The sequence below is a fragment of the Mizuhopecten yessoensis genome, unplaced genomic scaffold, assembly GCF_002113885.1.
Source record: "Mizuhopecten yessoensis strain PY_sf001 unplaced genomic scaffold, ASM211388v2 scaffold11145, whole genome shotgun sequence".
NCBI lineage: Eukaryota > Metazoa > Mollusca > Bivalvia > Pectinida > Pectinidae > Mizuhopecten > Mizuhopecten yessoensis.
In genome coordinates, this window is record NW_018408902.1 from 2,205,490 (window position 1) to 2,230,150 (window position 24,661).

The 24,661-nt window shown below is 36.2% G+C and overlaps 1 protein-coding gene across 9 annotated transcripts in view; it reads left to right on the plus strand.

Moving 5' to 3' along the window:
* LOC110466839 overlaps window positions 1–21,710 on the plus strand; it is a 46,306-nt gene extending 24,596 nt beyond the window's left edge. For 2 of the 9 annotated variants that reach the window (XM_021523615.1, XM_021523618.1), the window contains exons 3-6: window positions 3,785–3,818; window positions 13,711–13,775; window positions 15,538–16,886; window positions 17,000–21,710. In XM_021523615.1, the coding sequence (XP_021379290.1) occupies window positions 15,944–16,886; window positions 17,000–17,955 (1,899 nt within the window). In that variant the 5' untranslated portion in view covers window positions 3,785–3,818; window positions 13,711–13,775; window positions 15,538–15,943 and the 3' untranslated portion in view covers window positions 17,956–21,710. The other 7 variants (XM_021523619.1, XM_021523620.1, XM_021523622.1 and 4 more) reach the window with 7 other exon arrangements.
* The last annotated feature ends 2,951 nt before the right edge of the window (window positions 21,711–24,661 follow it).

Here is a 24,661-nt window from a genome sequence, read left to right on the forward strand (position 1 = left end):
GACAGTTTACTCTTTATTGATGTTGTACACACGCGTTTTGACAAAATGTACATGACAGTTTGCTCGTTATTGATGTTGGAATTTTTCTCATCAACAATGACAATTTATTAGCATTTCTTTGTTAAATATTTACGTGCCAGGGTAGAGACATTATTGGTATGCATTTATTAGCAGCTTAATTGTTCAAATATAAATGTGCGTATTGTGTTGTTCAATCTGAATCTGTTAATCTGAACTGGTGGCAGTGGTGGAATTATTATAAAATGTAACTTTATCTTTCCCCATGAATCAACAACATCAGTCTGCCCTCCCAGAGTAAACTGTCATGTACATTTTGTCAAAACGCGTGTGTACAACATCAATAAAGAGTAAACTGTCATGTACAGTTTGTCAAAACACGTGCGTACAACATTTATAAAGACTAACTTGACATGTACAGTTTGTCAAAACACGTGCGTACAACATTTATAAAGATTAACATGACATGTACAGTTTGTCAAAAAGGGGATGTACAACGTCTTTAGAGTAGTAATAGTAATTTGACGGCTGATATGGGCCATCGTAGAATACCGGCGCGGGGCCTGTTCTAGATTTGATCATTTCAGGGATACGACCTGACGGACCACAGGCCTTGACAATCTCTGTCAAGACTTGACATAAAACAACATCAAATTACTAGGTCGGTCGATATTTCATAAACCGAACAAATCTGGTCAAACCGTTTGGAATGCGATAAACGAAAACGGCCAGTAGGCCTACTTTATAAAAAGACCTGCTCACTGGTTAATATCTAAACGATTTCTGAAAAGTACAAAACTTACAAGCACTGTAGGCCTAGTTCACATCTATATACATTTCGTACAAGTTTACATACTTAATATCAACTTTACCTGCAAAGGACTCCGTCCGTCCGTCCCTGATCAAGCAAGGTGTAATAGCTTTAGTTGTTTTCGCAGCAGAAGAGTTCCGAAGACGCCGTCAATATTATTTCGTTAAAACGAATTATTATTTCGTTTTAACGAGATAATAATTCATTTAAACGAAATAATATTTCGAAAAAACGAAATAATAATTCGTTAAAACGAAATAATAATTCGATAAAACGAAATAATAATTCGATAAAACGAAATAGTATTTCGAAAAAACGAAATAATAATTCGTTAAAACGAAATAATAATTCGTTTTAACGAAATAATAATTCGAAAAAACGAAATAATAATTCGTTTTAACGAAATAATAACTCGATAAAACGAAATAAAATAAGTGTGTAGCATGTCAGTTAACGGGCTCCGTAACTAACCGTTTCACGAACATAACGATCGTGAAGGGTGTATACACTGTATGAACAGCTGCTTCCTTAGTCTTAGTGACAAACCGTTTCACGAACATAACGATTGTGAAGGGTATATACACTGTACATGAATTCCGTACCTAACAGCTGCTTCCTTACTCTAAAAATAGCTAAAACACGTAATACGACCCATAGTGCTTCTCTGTGCTCATGAATGATTGCGGTATTGAAATAATGCCAAGGAGCAAACTTTTAGTGAAAATCGGAAGACCATACACTTGCCACTGTGTGTGTGTGTGATGGCATACCTCCTCATAGGTTTAAAGAAGCAGTTATGATAAACCATTTACCATCAGGTAAGTATTAGATGTGTGGTAGGGAGCCAACTTTACAGACAGACAGACAGACAGACAGACAAGCAGAAAGACAGACAGACAGACAAACATATGTGAACAGTTATTTATTTGGAGAAAAAAATCAGTTGCATGTTTACTTTTAACCTGAAAAACTCTAAAATACTCGCCTTTCTAGATGACGACCCACTATGATCCATGATTTTACGCATACATATGTATCCAATTATAACCCGTCTATTCATTTCGGAACACATTATAATTTAAATATAACATGTATAAAATGTGAGTGGATGGTTTCTTACAATCAAATTAGGGTGTTGGCCTTTTTTCCATGATCATTTTTTTCCACCAACTTTATTACATAGACTATTGAAAAAAAAATTGGCAAAAATCCGATTTGTTGCTACACTCGACGATGTCAATGCGGCTAATTTGTTGCATTTTCGGGTCTCGAAAATAGTAACTTTCGAAAACATTTACTCACAAAATACTAGGTAGAAATAAACAGGAACATAAATGATGTGTTAAAAAATCAATCAACGCAGATGTTCCCATTATGTATATGTTCTGTGTGCACGTTAAGTTTACTCATGCTCAAATAAGTTAATTGAATATGACCTTCATGTCTAGGAGCAGTGGTTGACCGACCTTAAGCTTGATGACCTAAAAATTCATCATACGAAGTGAAGTTATGTGCCGATTAGCACTATTGATAATCTGAGGGCAGCTGTTTTCAACATATACCTCAAGTGCAAACCCTTACATCAACTGTTCTAATAAAATGCAATCTCAATATATACAGCGTACTTGATTGTTCGTAACAATCATTATGTGTATAGCACGTACGGGATCAATTCAATTCTCTATTACCATTACTATGTCAACAAGGGAGGTCAGTCGCGCACGCCTACACGTACGGGTACATGACAGCCGTCCAATGTTTACACATGTGGGGGTCCTCCTTAAAAGCATCTTCAACCGACAACAAGCGTCTTATTATAATTAATAACACATCCTCTGATGTCGCTTACTTCAGTAAGTATTTTCAAAGAATTTGTCTGGCGACGCTTTCTTAAGGTTAATACACGCACGTGCCACGCCGCAAATAGTGAAATTCAATTCATCATAACTTGGTCAATTTTTCAAATATCATATTGAAATTTGGTATAAAGGTGTATTATAGTCAAGTTAACAATATATCTTCTGATGTCGCTTACTTTATTCAGTATTTTTAAAGATTTTGTCTGGCGAAGCTTGTTGTTGTCACTTGAACACGCAAACGATGGCCGATAGCGGCCGACAGAACACTCAGGTTAGTAAAAAGTGTTCTGTCTGACAGTTTTTCAAATTATAAGTAGGCATCTTACACATTTTGTAAAAAGTGTAAACTGTCATGACACCCTGTCAATTCATGCATGGCAGTTTACTCATTTAACATTCACAAAATAAACATTGGGGAGGAGGGAGAGATGGAAGCAGGGTCACACTCCAAGGGCGCAGAGTCACACTCCAAGGGCGCAGAGTCACACTCCAAGGGCGCAGAGTCACACTCCAAGGGCGCAGAGTCACACTCCAAGGGCTGTGCCAGAACAGAGTATGCTATTCCAATGGACTTAGTTTACTTTTAACATAAATCACACAGATTTGCTATCTAAGTCCGTGATCTAAGTCCGTGATCTAAGTCCGTGGTTTAACTGTTCATAGTGTACACTGGGGGCAAGATGGAGTTCCTTCTATGAATTAAGTAAAACGATGCTGTTTAAAAATATATGTATTGTAAACTTAAAGATGTATTGACGATCACAAGTTCAATACTGAAGGTAGCACTAGACTCTACTTGCGGCAGAATATCCTTTCTTGGTCGTGTGCTTGGTCTGAAGGTCAGAAACAGGAGGCTAATAGTTGTTTTAAAAGTTGTTTTGATAGAAACGATGGCTTAGTCAAAGTCTGCATACTATTTAACCGTAATGTTTGATAAACTCTTTTTCTAATTTAGCACAGAGTTGTTACAATCTTGATACAATAGTCCATACCATTAACTTAACTGATTCGGGAGAACATGGTTATGATAATTGTAATTAATGTAATACTCAGTGACTATTGACAAATATTAGTATACTTATCATGTTTTTTTCAGTGACATTCCAAAATGCAGACTGAACCTCAAGATAGTAAGTATACTGTAGTGGTATGTAATGTTCAACTCTTACATTTGATGTATGCGTTGTATTTCCTAATACGCATAATATATCCGCTGATAATAGTTTAATAATATATTTATGCAGCTGTGATTTTCATATCATAATGTAAGTACATATATGTATTAAAAGAAATTGTGTTATTGTTATCATCAGAAATATTATGGTGTTTTACCTCTTACATTTTCTGAAAAAGAATTCAATTTTCTTTCTAAACAAAATGTTATCAAAATGTAGTTTATAAATATGTATATAAATGTAGCTGTGTTGTGCAGGTTGAATTCACTATCCATGTTTATCTGAGATATGCCTATTCTTTATCGATTATTCCCTGGTAAGTTAGTGTGAATCCAGAAACATATGATGTAATTCGTACCATTGAATCGTACCATAATTGGTGGGTATGATCCCTAAGGGCATAGGGTGGGTCTCTGTTTGAAGTTTGTTCTCTTTATATCTCAAGTACTGAGATATTTTAAACATATTCAGGTGAGCGATACAGGCCCTCTCATCCTCTTGTTTCTACTTACTGTCATTGGCACTGTCTTACTAGGATTGAAATTGACAAGCCATGTTTTTAACCATTCATGAATTTTGTTTAGATTATCATTCAAGAGATCCGGCAAATCCACTATAACGTATTGACGTATCGTCAGCAAACAACTTTATAATACAATTAATATCTTCGACGATGGCATTTATAAAAATTAGAAACAATAATGGACCTAGAATGACCATGGAGGAACTCTAGCAGACCTGTAAGTTCAGTTCGATTGTTTACCATTGATCGATGACAACATGTTGGCAGCGATTACGTAAATAGCTCAGAACCAATCAAATACATTACCTGTGATACCAAAGTTTTGGAGTTTAGAAAGACCGCCACGATGCCATATACTCGGTCAAAAGCCTTACTCATATCGCAGAAGACCATTCTAATTTCTTGACTATTACCTAAAGCGGAAAATATATCATTAGAAATAGATACAAGTTGATTTATAGTGGAATCACCGGATTTGAAACCCGACTGACAAGATGAAAGTATAGGGAATTGTCAGTTAAATAGTTATAAACATATTTATATATACAACTTTCCATCATTTTACCTATGATAGACAAAAGAGAGATAGAACGGTAATTTCCGAGTACAGATGGATCATCTTGTTTGTGCACGGGAGTAACATTAGCCCTCTTCCATTGTGACGGGAACGTACAAGTAGTAAGAGAGTGGTTGAATAAAGTTTGAAGTGGATAACTGAGAACTTCGGCTGCTTCTTTGATCCAACAGCTTTTTTGCAGTCAAGAGAATGTATTACGTCAAGAACATCTTGTCGGCATATGACAATGTCAGAAAGAGTATGATTATGGGATTTTTGTAGATCAGGAGGGTCAACATGAGTGTCGTTAATACTAGTATGTGAGCTGAAGAAAGTGTTAAAGGCATTGACTTTGTCTAAGTCGTCGTAAGACGATTAACAATCTTCCACCATTCTTTGTTACTGGTATAAGCATGCTTAAGCTTTGCACATAATTTGTTAAAATAATCACGTTAAGATTTACTAATGGCATTTTATACACATGTTACGATCTTTCCTGAGCTTGTTGATATTTTATTTTTGTAACGCTTGGAATTCTTCTGTAGCGGTTAAATATTTACAAAGACCTACAAATACATAATACACGACATGAACACTTGTAAACATTACATAACTCACACATAATGACTGATTAATAATAATAATAATAATAATAATAATAATATACAACATTTGATATAGCGCCCTATTTAGCTAACATAAGCCACTCTAAAGCGCTTTACAGTACATAGATTTTATACAGTCAATACAATTAGCATATATATTAATCAATACAATATTGAGGAATTCCTATGCCACCTGGCTAATATCTCCCTATGTGTGTATGACTGTGTGTGTGCTAGAGATGTATTGTGTTCTGTTTGTAGTGGGACCGTGCTTCCAACGGTATCATTTATAGTGCCACCTCACTTGAATGCTACAGCACAGATACCGCAACACACACACCAGACCATTTTATACTCCACCTGGGTTGTTGGAGTTGTGTGGGCAGGAGAAAAACACTTTCTCTAATATTCCATGCGTACGGCGACTACGGGGATCGAACCCCGGCCGCCTGCTTGGAAGGTCGGAGTGTTAACCACTCGACCAATCCGCCCATAAAGGACGTGTTCCACGCTCCCGTATACGTGCTGTATGTAACTGTGACAGCCTATCCGCATCTAAGGAGCTGACCGACCTTAGGGCGTGATCTGGACGGGCAAGGTCATTTTGAATCACCGAGGGCCCGGTAAGCTGGAGACTTACCCCTCAAGACGCCAGAACATGTGTACGGCGACTACGGGGATCGAACCCAGGCCGCCTGCTTGGAAAGCCAGAGTGTTAACCACTCGACCAATCCGCCCATAAAGGATGAGAGGGCCTGTATCGCTCTGTATGATATGTTTTCCGCTTTAGATAATAGTCAAGAAATTAGAATGGTCTTCTGCGATATGAGTAAGGCTTTTGACCGAGTATGGCATCGTGGCGGTCTTTCTAAACTACAAAACTTTGGTATCACAGGTAATGTATTTGATTGGTTCTCGAGCTATTTACGTAATCGCTGCCAATAAGTTGCTAGTTCCTCCATGGTCATTTTAGGTCCATTATTGTTTCTAATTTTTATAAATGCCATCGTCGAAGATATTAATTGTATTATAAAGTTGTTTGCTGACGATACGTCAATACGTTATAGTGGATTTGCCGGCTTTCTTGAATGATAATCTAAACAAAATTCATGAATGATCAAAAATATGGCTTGTCGATTTCAATCCTAGTAAGACAGTGCCAATGACAGTAAGTAGAAACAAGAGGATGAGAGGGCCTGTATCGCTCACCTGAATATGTTTAAAATATCTCAGTACTTGAGATATAAAGAGAACAAACTTCAAACAGAGCCCCACTATGCCCTTAGGGGTCATACCCACCAATTATGGTACGATTCAATGGTACGAATAACATTTATCATTTAGATAAAAGTGTAGTACATATGTTTCTGGATTCACACTAACTTACAAGGGAATAAACGATAAAGAATAGGCATGTCTCAGATAAACATGGATAGTGAATTCAACCTGCACAACACACCTACATTTATATACATATTTATAAACTACATTTTGATTACAATTTGTTTAGAAGACTAAATTCTTTTTCAGAAACTGTTTCCCCATATAAACACACATACACTACAGGTACACATGGATACCCACCGTCGTGTGTGTTTCTCAATAGAGACGATATACATGGTGACTTAAAAATATTTTGCAGTGTATACCCATACCATTCCCGTCTGTTGTATACATGTAATAAATTATTCCTTTATTAAAGATTATTTGTAGACTGTAGTAAGAATGAGAGGGTCTTATCGCTCACCTGAATATGTTTAAAATATCTCAGTACTTGAGATATAAAGAGAACAAACTTCAAACAGAGCCCCACCCTATGCCCTTAGGGGTCATACCCACCAATTATACAAGGACCCAAGGATGCCCAGACTAATTAAGGATAAAACCCTTTAATCCCGAGGGTCGAAGGATTTTAATACGTTTACCTCTATTTCTCCTGTTCGGCCCCCCTCTTTTGCCCCCTGGGAGACCACACCCACTGCTTATACAAAGTTGAGTCCCCTTGGCTCAAGGATGCTTCAGACTAAATTTGGATAAACTCCATTAATCCCTATGGTAGAAGAAGGATTTTAAAGGTTTTACTTCTATTTACCCTATTGGACCCCGCCTCTCTGCCTCCAGGGGGGGTCAGACACACCGTTTATACAAAATTGGTTCCCTTTCACCAAGGGTGCTTCATACCAAATTTGGACTAAAATCATGTCGTTCCTACAGAAGAAAAAGGATTTTGAAACATTTGCTATGTTGCCCCTATTGGGCTCCTCCGTTCTGCCCCCAGGGGGGTCACACTCGCTGTTTGTACGAAATTGAGTCCTTTTTGCCCATGTATGCTCCAGACTAAATTAGGATAATGTCCCTTAATCTACATGGTAGAAGAAGGATTATAAAGGTTTTACCTCTATTTCTCCTATTGGGCCCCGCCCCTCAGGCCCCTGGGGGCCAGACCAACGGTTCATACACAATTGGTTCCCCTTCACCTAAGGATTCTTCAGACCAAATATGGAACAAATCCTTTTATTCCTACAGAAGAGAATGTTAAAGAATTTGCTATATTTCCCCTATTGGGGCCCGCCTATCAGCCCCCAGGGGGGCCACACCCACCGTTTATACAAATTTGGTTTCCTTTTACCCAAGGATGCTCCACACCAAATAGGTACCAAATCATTTCATTCCTATAGAATAAGAAGGATTTTAAAGAATAATTTGCTATGTTTACCTTATTGGGGACCGCCCCTCAGGCCCCTGGGGGCCAGACCCATCGTTTATACAAAATTGGTTCCCCTTCACCCTAGGATGCTTCAGACCAAATATGGAACAAATCCTTTCATTCCTACAGAAAAAGATGGATTTTAAAGAATTTGCTATATTTCCCCTATTGGGCCCCACCTCTCAGCCCCCAGGGGGGCCACATCCACCGTTTATACAAATTTGGTTTCCTTTTACCCAAGGATGCTACACACCAGATATGGACCAAATGCTTTCAAACCTATAGAATAAGAAGAATTTTAAAGAATAATTTGCTATGTTTCCCCTATTGGGGACCGCCCCTCAGGCCCTTGGGGGCCCAGACCCATCGTTTATAAAAAATTTTAAAGCCTTCACCCAAGGATGCTTCAGACCAAATATGGAACAAATCCTTTCATTCCTACAGAAAAAGATGGATTTTAAAGAATTTGCTATATTCCCCTATTGGGCCACACCTCTCAGCCCCCAGGGGGGGGGGGGGGGGCCACATCCACCGTTTATACAAATTTGGTTTCCTTTTACCCAAGGATGCTACACACCAGATATGGACCAAATGCTTTCAAACCTATAGAATAAGAAGAATTTTAAAGAATAATTTGCTATGTTTCCCCTATTGGGGACCGCCCCTCAGGCCCCTGGGGGGCCAGACCCATCGTTTATACAAAATTGGTTCCCCTTCACCCAAGGATGCTTCAGACCAAATATGGAACAAATCATTTCATTCCTACAGAAGAAGGATTTTAAAGAATTTGCTATATTTCCCCTATTTGGTCCCGCCCCTCAGCAATCAGGGTGGCCACATCCACCGTTTATACAAATTTGGTTTCCTTTTATTCAAGGATGCTCCACACCAAATATGGACCAAATCCGCTCAGTCGTTCATGACTAGTAGTGTTTTAAAGGAAAAGTTGACGGACGGACGGCGGACGCTGCGGTATGGCATAAGCTCACCATGGTACTTCGGACCAGGTGAGCTAAAAATGACAAACCACTTCATCCCCCTTTGTTTATGAACAACAGCCCACTAACAGTGGTAACATGCCACAGACACATTGGTGTATTTATTTCGTCTAATGGAGGGTGGACTGATCATGTTCAGTATATAATTAACAAAGCTTTAGAAAAATAGGCCTTTTAAGAAAACTGAAATTTTCCATTGACAGAAAAACGCTTCAAACTATTTATTTTACTTTTATTCATTATTTGTTAAAATATTGTGACGCGATTTGGGACAATATAACGATAGGCCAAAGCCAACTCTTAGAAAATATTCAACTCGAAGCAGCCGGTAATAAATTCTGTCAAATAAGATGTCGTACTAAACTCTATAAAGATTATTTTTTACCTGTTTCTGTTGACTTATGGAATGCTCTTCCGGACGACGTTAAGCATAACCCATCACTCACTAACCTTAAGAGGTTCGTGAATGTCAACTATCACAATAATCTTGTTCCATCCTATTAATACTATTACTGCAAAAGCAGATTTGGCCAAAGTTAACCATGCTCGACTGGGGACGAACTATAGATCCCTTAATAATCACCTGATATGCCAGATCAATATAACTTAAATATAACTTAGAGTTTGACTCTGTGCAACAATTTATCTGTAAGTCGAAACGATTTTAGTGAAAGATTTATTTATCTTATTTCATTTTTTATGTAATTATTGCGTTTGTTTAAACAATGTACATTAACTTTGAAAACTATGTTGTTCGACAACGCTTAAACCAGGCCAGTATGCTGTTTAGACTTAATGAGTCTTGTTGATACTGAAATTAATATAGACTACAACACTCTTGTATTTTACAGGATATCAGTATACTTTTTGATTGGATTCAACGTAAGGCAATTTATATGTAATTAAGAGATTTCAAATGTATTTAATGCATCCTTATAGAGAGCTCATTAGGGTTACCTTTTCATGAATCACATTTCAACCAGATTCAACCAAGTAATGCAGTTATCTTGTTATTCTCTTCGTAACCATTTTCTTTCATTTCCTGATGCACCCCTTCTGTCCTCCCCTCCCTGATTTCTTCTCCTTGTCTTGGTCTTTTCTACTCTCAAAATATATGTAACCGCGCCGTCCTACTGCCAGGTTTATTAATAAGGAGATGAATTGCTATAAGTGCTTATGTACTTGTTTTCGAATCCTCTTTGTTGATTTTTATATTATTTTGTCACTGCCATATATTAAATAAAATACTGTTTAAACTAAAATATCAACAAGACAATAGTCCGCGGTGTAACAGCTGGTGAGAGACATTTAAGGTGGGGTTTACAGTAGGAAAAATAAAAACATATGATATGCATAAAATAAATGTATGTTATTCTTTCCATATCTCAGGTTAAATTTGTTTTCTCAAATGGCTTAATAGGTGTGCAGAACATATGCTCAGTTAATGCTACACGTATCTATTGCTATTAAGGTATTAGTTTTCGGGATATTCGTAGTAACAGCATTTTTCCGTTAATAAAATAGCAAAAGTAACCAAATTTAAGTACGACCAAGTACAACATAAATATAGCACAACGATATGCCATAGGTTACAGAGAGGTGAACTATTGACACCTGTCGTTTTTTAATTCCAATGAGTTGTTTATACCATTTTCTTATTATTGTTATAACGTACCTTGCATACTGCTTTGTCATTAATATCCTTGTATACTACGTACTAATGACAAACTACCTGCAGTATTTTTTTAATGTTTTTTTGCCTATCATGCCTTTATTTAAGTCTTTATCCCGTAAAATTGACATTTGTTTCCGTATTGACTGTCCAGATAGTGGTGCCACATTTTAAAAATCAAACAAAATAAAATATAAACAGGACAGAAATCTGAGATAAAACAGATGGGGGAAGAGCCTGTTTAGACGTGTTCTTACTGTATAACCAATTCACACATGTGTGGGACAACGAGTGTGTGTTCTTTATCCAGAACTTCTGTTTACTTAAAAAATAATCAACGTATGTGCGTGTATTATGGTGATATATAACGAGGGAGAGGACATGTTCATTCTTGTTTTTAATGTCTGTGTAGGTCCATTCACCATTTACTATGCACGGCACCTACTTTCAGGAAGTGTTATTTTTTTGCCGTGGAAATGAATAAAAACGCATAATGGCAGGGTACGCAAATATACCACATTCTACACATGAGACTTTGAGGTGTAGAATGTCAAAATGCAAACTGGCAAACAGTACACGTACATTCTACACACGAGACTTTAAATTGTATAATGGCAGCTGATATGGGTTATCGTAACAAATCACATCGGATCAAATAACAATTGCATACATTTTTAATCATTGGGTTAAAGTCTGTTTCATGAAAGTCGAGATACGATAAAAATAACATTTCAGATCCGTCGGACTGTCCATTGAAACCGTAAAAATGTAGACTAGCGACTTTTTGATGTATACTTTTCCTGTATGACGTAACAACAATGTCTGTCAGCACTCTAGCGGCTTCATTCCTAGGGTGATTTTGATCAAACTTCTTACAATTACAAAAGACCATAATATCTCGGACAAGTTTGAGTTTCAGGGTTTTTGGGATCAAGGTCAAGGTCACCGTTACTATTTTTAGAAAATCCTTGTCGGCGCTCTAGCGGCTTCATTCCTGGAGGGATTTAGATCAAACTTCAATCAATTACAAAGGACCATAACATCTCGGATAAGTTCGAGCTTAAGGGTTGTCAGGTCATGGTCACCGTTACTATTTTCTTGTATTATTATTATTACATTAAAATCAGTTAAAAGCTAATTATATACTTATCATTTTCCCAAATTAGCACCAAAGGGCACCATTTTTATGAATCATTACAGTGTAATAGCTAGCGGGGGCCGGTAGGGGACATGTATTGCTTTAGCAATACTCAGTATGCTTGTTGTGATATGGCACTTTTAAATGTAAGAATGAATATCAACTGCCTCTGCAAAAGATTTTATTTTTTATTGTTTTAATAACCCTACAACTCAAAATGCCAATGTCAAGCGCTCTTGCCTAAACAAAATATCGTATCTTATTTAGTATTTATTTAAAGAAAAATATATTTGTAAGAAAGAAATGTATTAAATATATCTATATGAGTCATAGCAAAGGTCCAGGAAACGTTTTCAATATTGTTTTTAAAGAAGTAGTTTACGAACGCATTGTCCCACAAAAGACGAGGTAGTATTCAGGCTATGTATTTATATTATGCAAAAAGCAGTAGAAATTATACCCTCATAAATGACACTAGAAAGAGTAGAGGGGCATCTCCATTGAAATATTTTAGATGCCATCGCTGATCCCAATGTAGCGAATCATTCGACCTCTCATAATCCAATCCTTGCAAAGTGCACCTCAAGACACATTTTGGAGATAAACTGACAAATTAATTCCTTTCATATAATGATAAATAGCATATTCCATTGCGAAAAACGAGTTTCCAAAATTGCATGGATCTCACAAACATTCGTGAAATAATATATTCCGACTGAGATTCGAAGCTACGGACATCAGTTTATAACATCAACTTCAACCAACTAGGATGATCACCCTTTGACGAGAGATATATTCTTCAAGACGACATGATGAGTTGAGCATAAGACACTGGAGAACTTCCCATCATTCTTGCAATCATACAGTAACAATGGTTGTACATATATATGTACATTATTCTATCCAGTACTTCACAGCATCAGTACACTAGACAAGGAAATACCATGTCGATCTTTTTCAAATATATCATATATATAGCAACGAAATAGAGAACGTTTCATATATTTTACCCTTACACGTGTAAACATACATGATGTCAAACCAGGGAGCGTAAATTTTCATTGGGGGAGTGCGCCAAAAGTGGCATATGTAAGTTATAGCTAGGTTATCTGGATACCAATAACACATATGTGGCAGGATTGAATTTGAGGGAGAAGGTATGAATGATTGTATTTTATCATATGGTCAGGAGGAGGATGTGGCAGGATTGAATTTTATCAAATTTATTTGTAATGTTGTATAATAATTGTTGTATAATAATATTTCCGGTATAGAGGTCAGTAGTGTGACGTCAGTATATATCTATTATCTGACCGGCTATTGGGGTTGGCGCGCGATACCTTTATATGACTAGGTAGACGAGAGAGCGACGACACCGACGACTGACAAGAATATGAGTGAGGTATAAACTCGATTTCTCGATTTACAAACTGACCTGTCGATCTATTCGAATTGTCCTTTCTCCTGTCCGGCGTGCGGTATTTCCCGCGAGCACTATCTGATACCATTTGTACGGTATTTCATATTATTTTAAATAAAACATGTATGTGTGCGTACGCTGGGTTTACCTGAGTGACCGCCATTACACCGGCCGGTACGTTTGTGTTTATATTCCATATCTTATTATTTGTATGGTTTATGTTTACAGACTTGAATGTGTGTACAGACTAATACATGAGCTGGACATATTGTAAAGCCTTCTGCCACACAGAGGTGATTATTTCATTATAAGTCCTACAAATCCCAATAGGTATATATATCCTTTGGAATGTCCCGTCATAGTGTACGTCCGTGAATAGTTTTCATCATTTATGAGTAACGTCAAAAGTAAATGCCAAAAGGCCATACACTTATAATATAATATATGTGTAAAAGTAAATTGTAATCCATATTGCTACTAATAGATAAGGAAATAGTATGTGTCCTATTTCCAATTCATTATTTGTTATTATATAATCCCCGGTTAAACGTACGTATTTTACAGCTAAGTGTTAATTGTCAGATTGTACTCGTATCTGTTATAAATGTATCGATAGCATTATGTGTATGTTTAGTAAAGTATTGTATGTTTGTATCGTTGCAGGGTAAGATTTAAGTACAATAAATCACTGATTCGGGGTATCAAAACTACCAATGACAACAAGTATCGTGTCGTGTTACAGGGTTACCACGACTACCAATAACAAAATTAGTGTGTCGTGTAACAGTGTTACCATGACCACGGTTGACGTCGGTATTATGTTACGTTATAGCGCGATATATAGTGACACAATGATCATCAATGACGCAAGTAGTGTGTCGTGTTATAAGGTTACTATGGCTACCTTTTACAACAGTACTATGGCATGCTAAGGTTTCCATGACTACCACTAATGGAGCAGTGGGTCATGTAATTGGTCACTAATACTCTTAAATATCTGAGTTACATGTTAATGTACATCGTGTGGACAATTTGTTTCCAAAAATGCACCTGCTTTTGACTTTTTTTCAATGAGATTAGATAAGCTGATATTTTAGCACGATTTTCTTACGTTATCTCCATTACGTTTTATGAGACGAGACCCTGTTTGGACGCATAAGGCCATTAACAATATATAAGTGGGTTGTATTTCATGTAAATCAGGTGGATATTTTATATATTCTGGTTGCGGATGATGCTTGTGATTTAACGGTACGTAGTCTTCCGTGCTTACATTATCCTCTGTGTTTGTCAACTCAACTCATATTTTATTTATTTCAGTGTCGTATTTCACAACAACCTTGGTACATTTTAAAAATATACAATTACGTTGCATAAAAGCATATCGTCAGATTTTAGTCCAGAAAGCAGGCGATTTGGGCTGCCCCTAGTTAACAAAATCACAATGTTGAACATAATATGAATATGATAAGCACTATTTTATATATATTACTCAAGCAAGTACCCAGTCTGATATATATGATTTGCATTATTTTACATATATTACTTAAGTAAGTACCCAGTCTGATGTAAAGGATTAGCACTATGTTTTATATAGTACATAAGTAAGTTCCCAGTCTGATGTATATGATTCTCACTGTTTTATATATATTACATAAGTAAGTACGCAGTCTGATGTATATATGATTCGCACTATGTTATATATATTACATAAGTAAGTACCCAATCTGATGTATATGATTATCACTGCTTTTATATATATTATATACGTAAGTACCCAGTCTGATGTAAATGATTTGCACTATTTTAGATATATATATCAAATAAATAGGTACCCAGTCTGATGTATCTTACTTATACTAAATTATTATATCATTACCTGAATCGGATGTACATATATTATTTTACATGGATTCATTAATTGCAGATGATTATGTACCCAAACAGATACACATTATTATAATGGCTTGCAATCATACATTTAATGATTATGTACTCAGATCTAAATAATAATGAAATAAACATTCAGGTACACCCATTTTGTTATATTGGCAGATTGTACTGAAGATACGGAGATGACCGACACACGACTACACTAGTGGGATTTCCATCATCGACGTTATCTGTGCAGCAGTTAAAGAGAGGTTCAAGTGTGTTGTACCTGCAATATGTATCTCACAGGCAACAGACATAGGTTCAGTTCATTCTTTGATCACTCGCAAACAAATCCCATTTAAATTGATGATACAACAATTGTTTCATAGACCTTAAATCAACTTTTGTATACATCTCAGGATCTACAGAGATGAAACACTGAAATACCGACTGACGGCTGATGAACGTTTTAGTCGTTATTATTCATTTAACAAGAAAAAACAGTAAACTAGAACTATGAAATGAGTGTTTTAGAATACTTTTTCTATTTTTCAAATTGGATATTACCTTTATTTCGTATATACTCATGGCAGCACCAACAAGAAAAAACATAAATGAGCTAAAATATGACGTTTTCCTCATTCATTCTTCAGACGACAAAACCGTTGCATTCTATGTATCCAAAAAGCTGGAACAATGCGGTATCAGAACTTGTATACACGAACGGGATTTTCTAGCGGGTTTCTCAATATTTGAAAATATAGAAGTAGCTATTAGGGAAAGTCGCAAATTTCTTGTACTGATATCTCAAAATAACATCAAAGATGGGTTCTTTGATTATGAATTACAGCAGAGCTTATTTCATGCTTTGATCATGCGCAAGAAAGAATCAGTAATCCCTTTTGTTATTGATGGTGCACGTATTCCACAAATGCTTGATATATATAAACCTTTGGAACAGTCTGATCCGGAGTGGTTTGACAAACTTACAAGTGCCATTGAGTGCCAAACTACATTTGAAGAGATCAACTTCCCTCCAGAAAATAAATACCATGTAATCTCGGTATCTCATATAGATTCTGATTTAAGCAAATCCTCAATATCAGTAGCCCTAAATTTAATCAAACAAAAAGTGGAACAACTACACAACATTCGAATAGCAAAACAGAACGTCGATGATGAAAGTTACTGTCTCCGATATGCAAAAGACGACTCTACGGAACAAGAACTATCCCCCATTGAAGCCTTGGAGAAGATATTAGATATGACAGGGAAAACAAATACAGTCCTATTACTTTGGATTTGCCAGTCGTTCAAGAAGGATGACATGATCGACGACTTTCGGAAGTCTTTGTTACTATCGCTGAGTGACAGACCAGGAAGTCCCTCAATCATACCTGTTCTTCCAAACGACGAGGAGAAACCACCAGATTTCATCAAAGACATATCGTATCTTCCTGTCAAGTATGAAGGAGCTGAATGCACGAAGGAATTTCTAACTCGTTTCAATGAAACTGTAGCCAGAGCAGGTAACAAACACAGCACTTACCACTAAAATACATTCACGTCATTTCGTTATTTTAAATGGCTGGCAATCTAAATAAACTTGCACTCATCTCATACGTATTTTTTTCTGTTTCAGCTTTCATGAAATCCTACGTGGGACCACTGCAAACAGATTTTGGAACTCAATCGAAAGAAGATTTTGAAACACGATCTGATACGAACATTTTCAGGGTTTCGGAAATTGAAGGTGTGTTTAAGGACGAAGAAGAAGGATCGCAAAGGTATCTTGGTGTGTCGTTTACTGGAGATGGATACTTATTGGTACTAGATGCGGACAACAAATGTCTCAAGAAGGTAACTATTATGGGTCGTCCGATTAAGAAGCTTCCGTTCAAAAAAATGCCGAACCGACTTTCACGGATAGACGATGACCACGTGGCAATGATATACAGGGACACATTTGAAATACTTATCATCGACACCAAAGCAATGACCATTGAAGACACTAGGGAAATCAGAGATGAACAATGCAACAAAACTATACTAAAAGGCATCACTGCTATTGACAGAGACACCATGATCGTGACAGTGAGCGGTGATAAGTGTTCGTTAAACATAGCATTGGTGAGGAAAGAAAAGATCTTATCCAAAATAATAACAGATCCAGATGGTAATGAATTCTCCATGCCTAGACGATTGAGCAGAGTAGATAAAAATACGGTAGTCGTAGCTGATGAAAACGACAGGCGCCTGGCCTTGGTACACCACGATGCCAATTCTGAACAACCTCTAAAAGTTGAGTTCGCACAGAGCCGATGGAACAAAGACCTGTACAATGTACGGGGACTGGCGGCTCACGCGGAGACCGTGTACGTAGCGGCCTGTAATGGTGTTAACACATTTGATGTCGACGGAAGAGCACTGTCTAAACAACCCCTCATTACCTTTCGCTCAAATGTTATCCACACCCGTGCCCTGGCGCTGTATTGCAGTCCCTCTACACAGAGGAAGTACCTGGCAGTGTCGTTAGCAGAGCAGAAAGATGGCAAACCCGTGAAGGACGTCGTAAAAGTGTTTGACATAACGACCTGATCTTTGATTATCACGATGTGATAAAGCGATTACAAGTTTGTTTAAAACAAATCACTGTGACAAACGTTTGAATTTATACAGCAAAATACCTGAAACATTTAAAGGTTTAAAAGATTTTCTCTGCATCATTAGAAGACCATAAAAAAATGGCATTTGCATGCTTGGATAAAGAGCTACTGCATTTTTCCAATGAATCATTTTGATCTATATTAAGGTCATGGGGGTTTTGACAACACAATGTCGAAAACAAGGTATTGGTAAAAGAACATCTGATGTAGTATTTACTGTTTAAAAAAGTATGACAGGTTCAGATAGTATTGTACCAGTAGCAAGGGTCGTACTCGTAGTAGACATTAATTGTAATAAGTTATTGTATTTATTAACTTTGCTTTGTTGATTTGTTTTGTTATATTTTGATTTTATTTAATAGAACTTTATTGATGTATAACATATCTATTTTTACTTCATAAAGCTGTGATTTATTTACAAAATATAATAATCCAATTACATTATGAATGAGAATGTGCTTGCATGAGTCTAGAGTTATCTTGTATGAAACTTTAATTTAATTTTAGAATTATCCTTTTTGATATATTAGTTTAATTTCTTATTTATCAATATCCTAGAATGCACTATTGAAAAGTGGTGATTTATTTGTTACATTGTGTTTATTCGTCACATTTTGTTTATTTGCCACTTTAGTATTAATTCATAGCGTGTAATTTTTACATTATTTTTTATCTGTTAAATTGTATTATATCGAAGATCCGTTGAACTTATGCCATTGCGCAGCGTCCGTCGTCCTCGTCTGTCGAGTTATTCAAATGCTATCAGTCCTTAACGGCTTAGTGGATCGAACCAAATTTGGTCTGAAGCATCATTGGGCAAAGTGAACTCAGTTTTGCAAAGAAAAAAAGGTGTGTCGTCCCCACCCTATAACCAAAAAAAGCAATGTCTAGGCATGAAGAGAAGAAGATGCTTATGATACCAGGAATGGCTCGGAGACTCACCTGTGGGGACCAACTCATCGGGTTATAATATGGAAACAGTTGAGATTCCAACCCCATTACCATAACCAAAATTACTGTGCATGAGGAACACCACCATGTCCTTGGTGTCTAGCCCACCCAAAGGGTTTTATTCCTTCTTGTAGCTTATATTTCTTGTGCTCCTTAGATAAACTGATATGGCATTCAGCTAGTTTTAAAATTAAAATTAAGATATCAGGTGAGCTATCAAGGTCCATTGATCTCTTGTTCAATTTGTCATTATTTGTCATTTTGTGTTTTTTCTTTGAATTAATATTTGTTTGTTACATGGTATTTATTTGCCACATTGTTTCCCTTCTGAAAGCGCTTGCTCGTTATTTTGTGTTTCTTAATCAGAGAATCATATCTATACACAATATAACGTGTTGTACTTCTGAGAGGATTGCAATGAGAAGTGCTTTTACCTCTAATAGGTTTTATCAGCGTTTGGTTTTATAACATAATATCCAATAGTGTGTAAAAACGTGTTATCAGTTTTTATCTGATGGAGTACACTATGTTGCCTTGTGCAACGGGCATAATTTTACACGCGATGTAAACACTTATGCAGTTGTTTGAGCTAGTTCGATATGATCTATGTCGAGTGCAGATTATATATGTGATACAGTGTACCTAGGTACCCTTTATGGTACCTTACTCAGACTAGTATATTGTACTTTGTAAGACCTAGTTCAATTCGTATATTATACGTGTTGATACCTTGTATATTGCTCAAGCAAGTATATAATGTGTATTATACTAGTATATTGTACTTTGTAAGACCTAGTTCAATTCGTATATTATACGTGTTGATACCTTGCTCAAGCAAGTATATAACGTGTATTATACATTACTTAAAGAAGTATATTTCATGCCTATAAAACAAGGCACAAACTAGAAACTTGCACGTATAATGCCAAACTATGATTTGTATTTGTATGCGTAAAGACATAACTTAAATTAATATATCACATGCGTGTAGTAAATAATTGAAACCAGAGTATTATTTTAGCAATATACCTAGCTGAATCAGGAATGCTACATGTGCGTAATATCTTACTCAACCTCAACTTATACTTAACCTTTAACTTTACTTGTGTGTTTTTCTTTATCTAAACTAGTATTTATCTAACTTAATCTAATTTATTGTATGTGTGAAATAAATACTCAACTCAATCTAAAATATTACATGGGTTTATACTTAACTGAAACTTGTATCTAACATGTTATGCTTAACCCAAGCTAGTTTATTACATGTGTGTAATACTTAAATTAAACTAGAATAGTTATGTGTTTTTGTCAAATTCCAATGAATGAATTTAATGTGGTATACCTAGCTCAAAGTAATACAACAAAGCTCAAATTATCAAAACTGTATAATACATGTTTGTAATAACTAGCTAATTCATCATGCCACCATATTACATGTGTGTTATGTGTAGCTAAATCTTAAATGTTTTATGAATTTCATACATAGACAAATCTTTAGGTTTCATCGTTTCAGAGTGTTTTGAATTCGGTATATTAACACAATTCCTGTTTGTAATTGAATTGAAATATAACATTCAGGTAGCCACTATTGCTCTCTTTTTTATACAAAAAATGAAACCAGATATTTTTGAACAAAACAAAGAGCAATCAAATTGATGGCGAGTGGTCCATTCATTAAGTTTCCACGAATTTGACACTTAAAATATAAATATATGTAAGTATTGAGTTGAATTGAGTGTGCATCTCATTGAGCCTTGGTGTTAAAGTAGTGTGTTTACCTATTTAGAGGAGACGCACCAGGTCTAGATTACATTGGTATGTCATTGATAAGATTACAACAACAAAAATCAGAATCTAATCTATTGTATTTATACTCTACTAAAGTACTCTTGATAACTTGAGAGGTGCTCTTGACAAAAATATCGAAATAATTGTAAAACCTCACATAGATGGAGGTTTGCTAGGTATCAAACAAAATCCATTACCCATTGTTATGACATTGAATGTGCTTTAAGCAAGAAGACTTTATTCCGATATGATTCAAACCTATTCAGCAACTTTATCAAACATCGATATTTTTTAGACATACTTTATTAATGCCCTTCATTAATCTAACTCTCCAGTATAATTGCCATATATTTTTTTAAACAGATTTGCTTGAAAAGTGTGTTAAACAGTACAAACCATTTATGAATTTCTCACTTACATTTAAAGTCCACTGATCTCATTTCTGACAAAACATATTAACATTTAATCCATTTCTAGACTCCTCTGAGACAAAGAGACATCGACAGTAATAACGTATTTTGTAGAAAATATAGAATATTTATTGTGAAATTAATGAAAAGACAATCTCGTACAAAACCCTGGCTGGCAATAAAATGGTCTGCTGCAATCCACAAATTCTCCTTTTACCAACCAACATTTACAACCAGATTTTATGACTGTAGACGGTTAGCGACCCCCAAAACAATATCGGACATGATGTTAATCCAAAAAGGGAGATGGTGTTTGTTCTAGCATAGGATGGTTTTTCGAAATGAGGACATCCCTTCCCAAAAGTCCAATGATATAAGTATATCTCATATGCCTAAGAAAAGATTTGCATGAAATGGGAAAAGATCGTCCTGAAAAAAAACTAAAATATCCACTGCACAATAGATTTTATTATTTAATCGTAGCTTTAGATTGACAGAGTGAGAGGTGTCTATTGTTCATAATAAAGCATCTTATGACAAGTGTGGTTTGTTGTTCACATATCTTACCCTTAAATGTGCAGTTCAGATATTTGGCTATAGATGGTTTACCTGTGAAAAAAAAAACCATCCTAGAGTGTCACCGCGTAATTATCATGTTCGTATTCCACGAAATTGTAACTGCATTACCCCTAGTATACTATCAGTCCACAACACGTCACACCCGGATCTAACATGCGTATACCAGCCAAAATTATCTATTAAATGTACTTATTCTAGTTTATACAGTCAACATATTTGTTTGTTCATAGGCCAAAAATATCCGCTATAATCAGTTTTATCTCCATTTTATCAGTTAAACATTTTCAGTGGAGAAAAAATGTACAGATATAAGAACAGGGGACTTAGAGAAATACGTTATCCGACCAAAACATTGATTACGCAGACAAATTGTAATCGAAATGATATTGAATCTATTATGTTATTCTATGTTATGTGAATTAGTTTTACTACACGTATTTCTCGAATATTGTGAATATCATTTCAATCGACTTTCGGTAGTTATTCACGGGAAAAACTGGTCACCCTTGTAATGTAGACTCTACCTCACTTGTGCCATTGACCAAGGATGCTTTAGAATACCACATTAAGGCGAAGAAATTTGAAGACGTCAACTCCGTATGGGAGGACATCAGTGCCCGTAATCATTTAATCGCTCTCGTGTTGTGCTCAAGCCTAATAAACAAATCTTATTTTGTTAATGATTTGGAAAAACATTGGCGAGACTCCAGGCCGAACACTGTTTACATGAGACTTTTTGATCATTTGATATGATTTAAGAGAGTTACAAGAAAATGCTTTGAGCACAGAATCCATGCTTGAGCATGAGAACGGTTTCATGAATACGGGCCCAAAACTTTTTTTCCGTGCGGACATTAACCAGCACAGGATCTGAAAACTGAGCAACAGAGATACTCCAAAAGAGCCGAGCGTACCTTTGGTGAAGGCACAAAGTAATTGTAGTGGTTATATGAAGGAAAACCCTAAGCAATTCTGGTCAATTGTTAAGAGTTAACAGCAGACTTCTCCGAAGGAACAAAGATGGTTGTTTATACAACGAAGTCGCATCTAAGGTAAAGATTTACAATGACCAGTTTCATTTTATCCATAACGGAAAGAGGGAAGGTCGAGAACTAGACTATATAGATACATGGACAACATTAAGGCGTACTAGAAGAGCGAAGCTACTGAACCATTTTAGACTACGGCACTCGATTCTTTACTGGTATCCATCTTCAACTTCGCTGCTGAAGAACCAGAACCTGATTTGACCCGAGTATACCAGTATTCACTGGAGAATGGAAGAACATCGAGCATCCAACTATCGCCCTGTCTCTCTGACTTATAAAAGTCCATAACAAATAGTGATGTCCTTTTAGGAAAACTCGGCATCCAGGTGTGATGAAACATCGTGGCTTCAGGTCCAGACTTTCATTCGAAACTAGCTACTGGAGACCATCAACTAGATAGGAAAGAACGCTTTTTTGTTAGACTTCTATAAGGCTTTTGACAAAGTCCTTCGTCGTCGCCTCAAAGACAAACATGACAACTATGGGGTACGGGATTGCATCATCAGCCTGAAATTAGAACTCCTCTCCAACAGACTGCAGTGTGTTGCTCAAAGCATGCTAAATTTATCATCTAACCGTCCTAAGGGAACACCCCAAACCCCGGAAAATATATCGAAATATAAAATATTCTATATTAATTGCTATCTGGTTGCTTTGAGAGCATTATTTGAATCTTTTATTTATTCAATACTTAGGTTTTATTCATCTTCATATTTTGGCAGCGTTTCTACTGTACACACTTCTAAATTTAATAGCTATTGGACCACACAAAGTTAATACAAATTAAATAGCACATTTGAGGATGATTCCGTATCTTTCCAGTATTTACCAAGGCTGACCACAAATCACCTTCCAGTCTCTCCAATATACGAGGCATCCCAGATTTTACATCCGATTTTGTATACGCAGTCTGCGACGTTTTCTTTACGTGTTTTAGGGAATACTAGGATATTACGAAGCGTCTTGTGGGGCTTCATTGCTGTTGCTATGACCACGAGATATCCTCTGGATTTTTTCGGATATACCTTTCATATACGGGATGACTACCTGACCTTTGTTTTTGTCCTTATCCTTAATTGGCTTTTTCTTATTCTTCCCCATTACTTTGACACTGTTTTTGTACCCGTTTTAAGACCCATTGCGAATATGCACACGTATGTAAATATATATATATATTTGGTATATTGGTAGCAGAGTACAGTAGAAATGGCTGGATCCTAAAAAGAAAGGGCATGTCTCAGATAAACATGGATAGCGGATTCATCCTGCACAAAACACCTACATAGATATATATATTTATAAACTACATTTTGAATACATTTTTTTAGAAGGACGATTTGATTTCCCCAGATTTGGGACTTGTGAAAACCATATGGTTACCACATCAAAAAACGACAAACAAGAGGCCCATGGGCCTTAACGGTCACCTGAGTCCTGCAGTATTTATTTTTGCTGTTGAAATATGTACCAATTTAAGTAAAAAATAGTTAAGTATAATGTTAACTTAACTTTGTCAGGACCATGAGCTGATCATTCCTAGACCGATTTTAAATAAGATCGGCCTATTATTAATTGTTTTTAAGTTTAGAATAGGTATTTACAAAATAGCGACTGTGGTGGCCATATTGGATTTCTGATTGACCTGAAAAATAACAACACTTTGTCAGGACCATGAGGCGATCATTCCTACCAACTTTCAGTTCAATCGGTCCAGCAGAACTTGACTTTAAGTTTGAAATAGGTTTTCAAAATGGCGGCCGTGGCGGCCATATTGGATTTCTGATCGACCCGAAAAATAACAACACTTTGTCAGGACCATGAGGCGATCATTCCTACCAACTTTCAGTTCAATCGGTCCAGC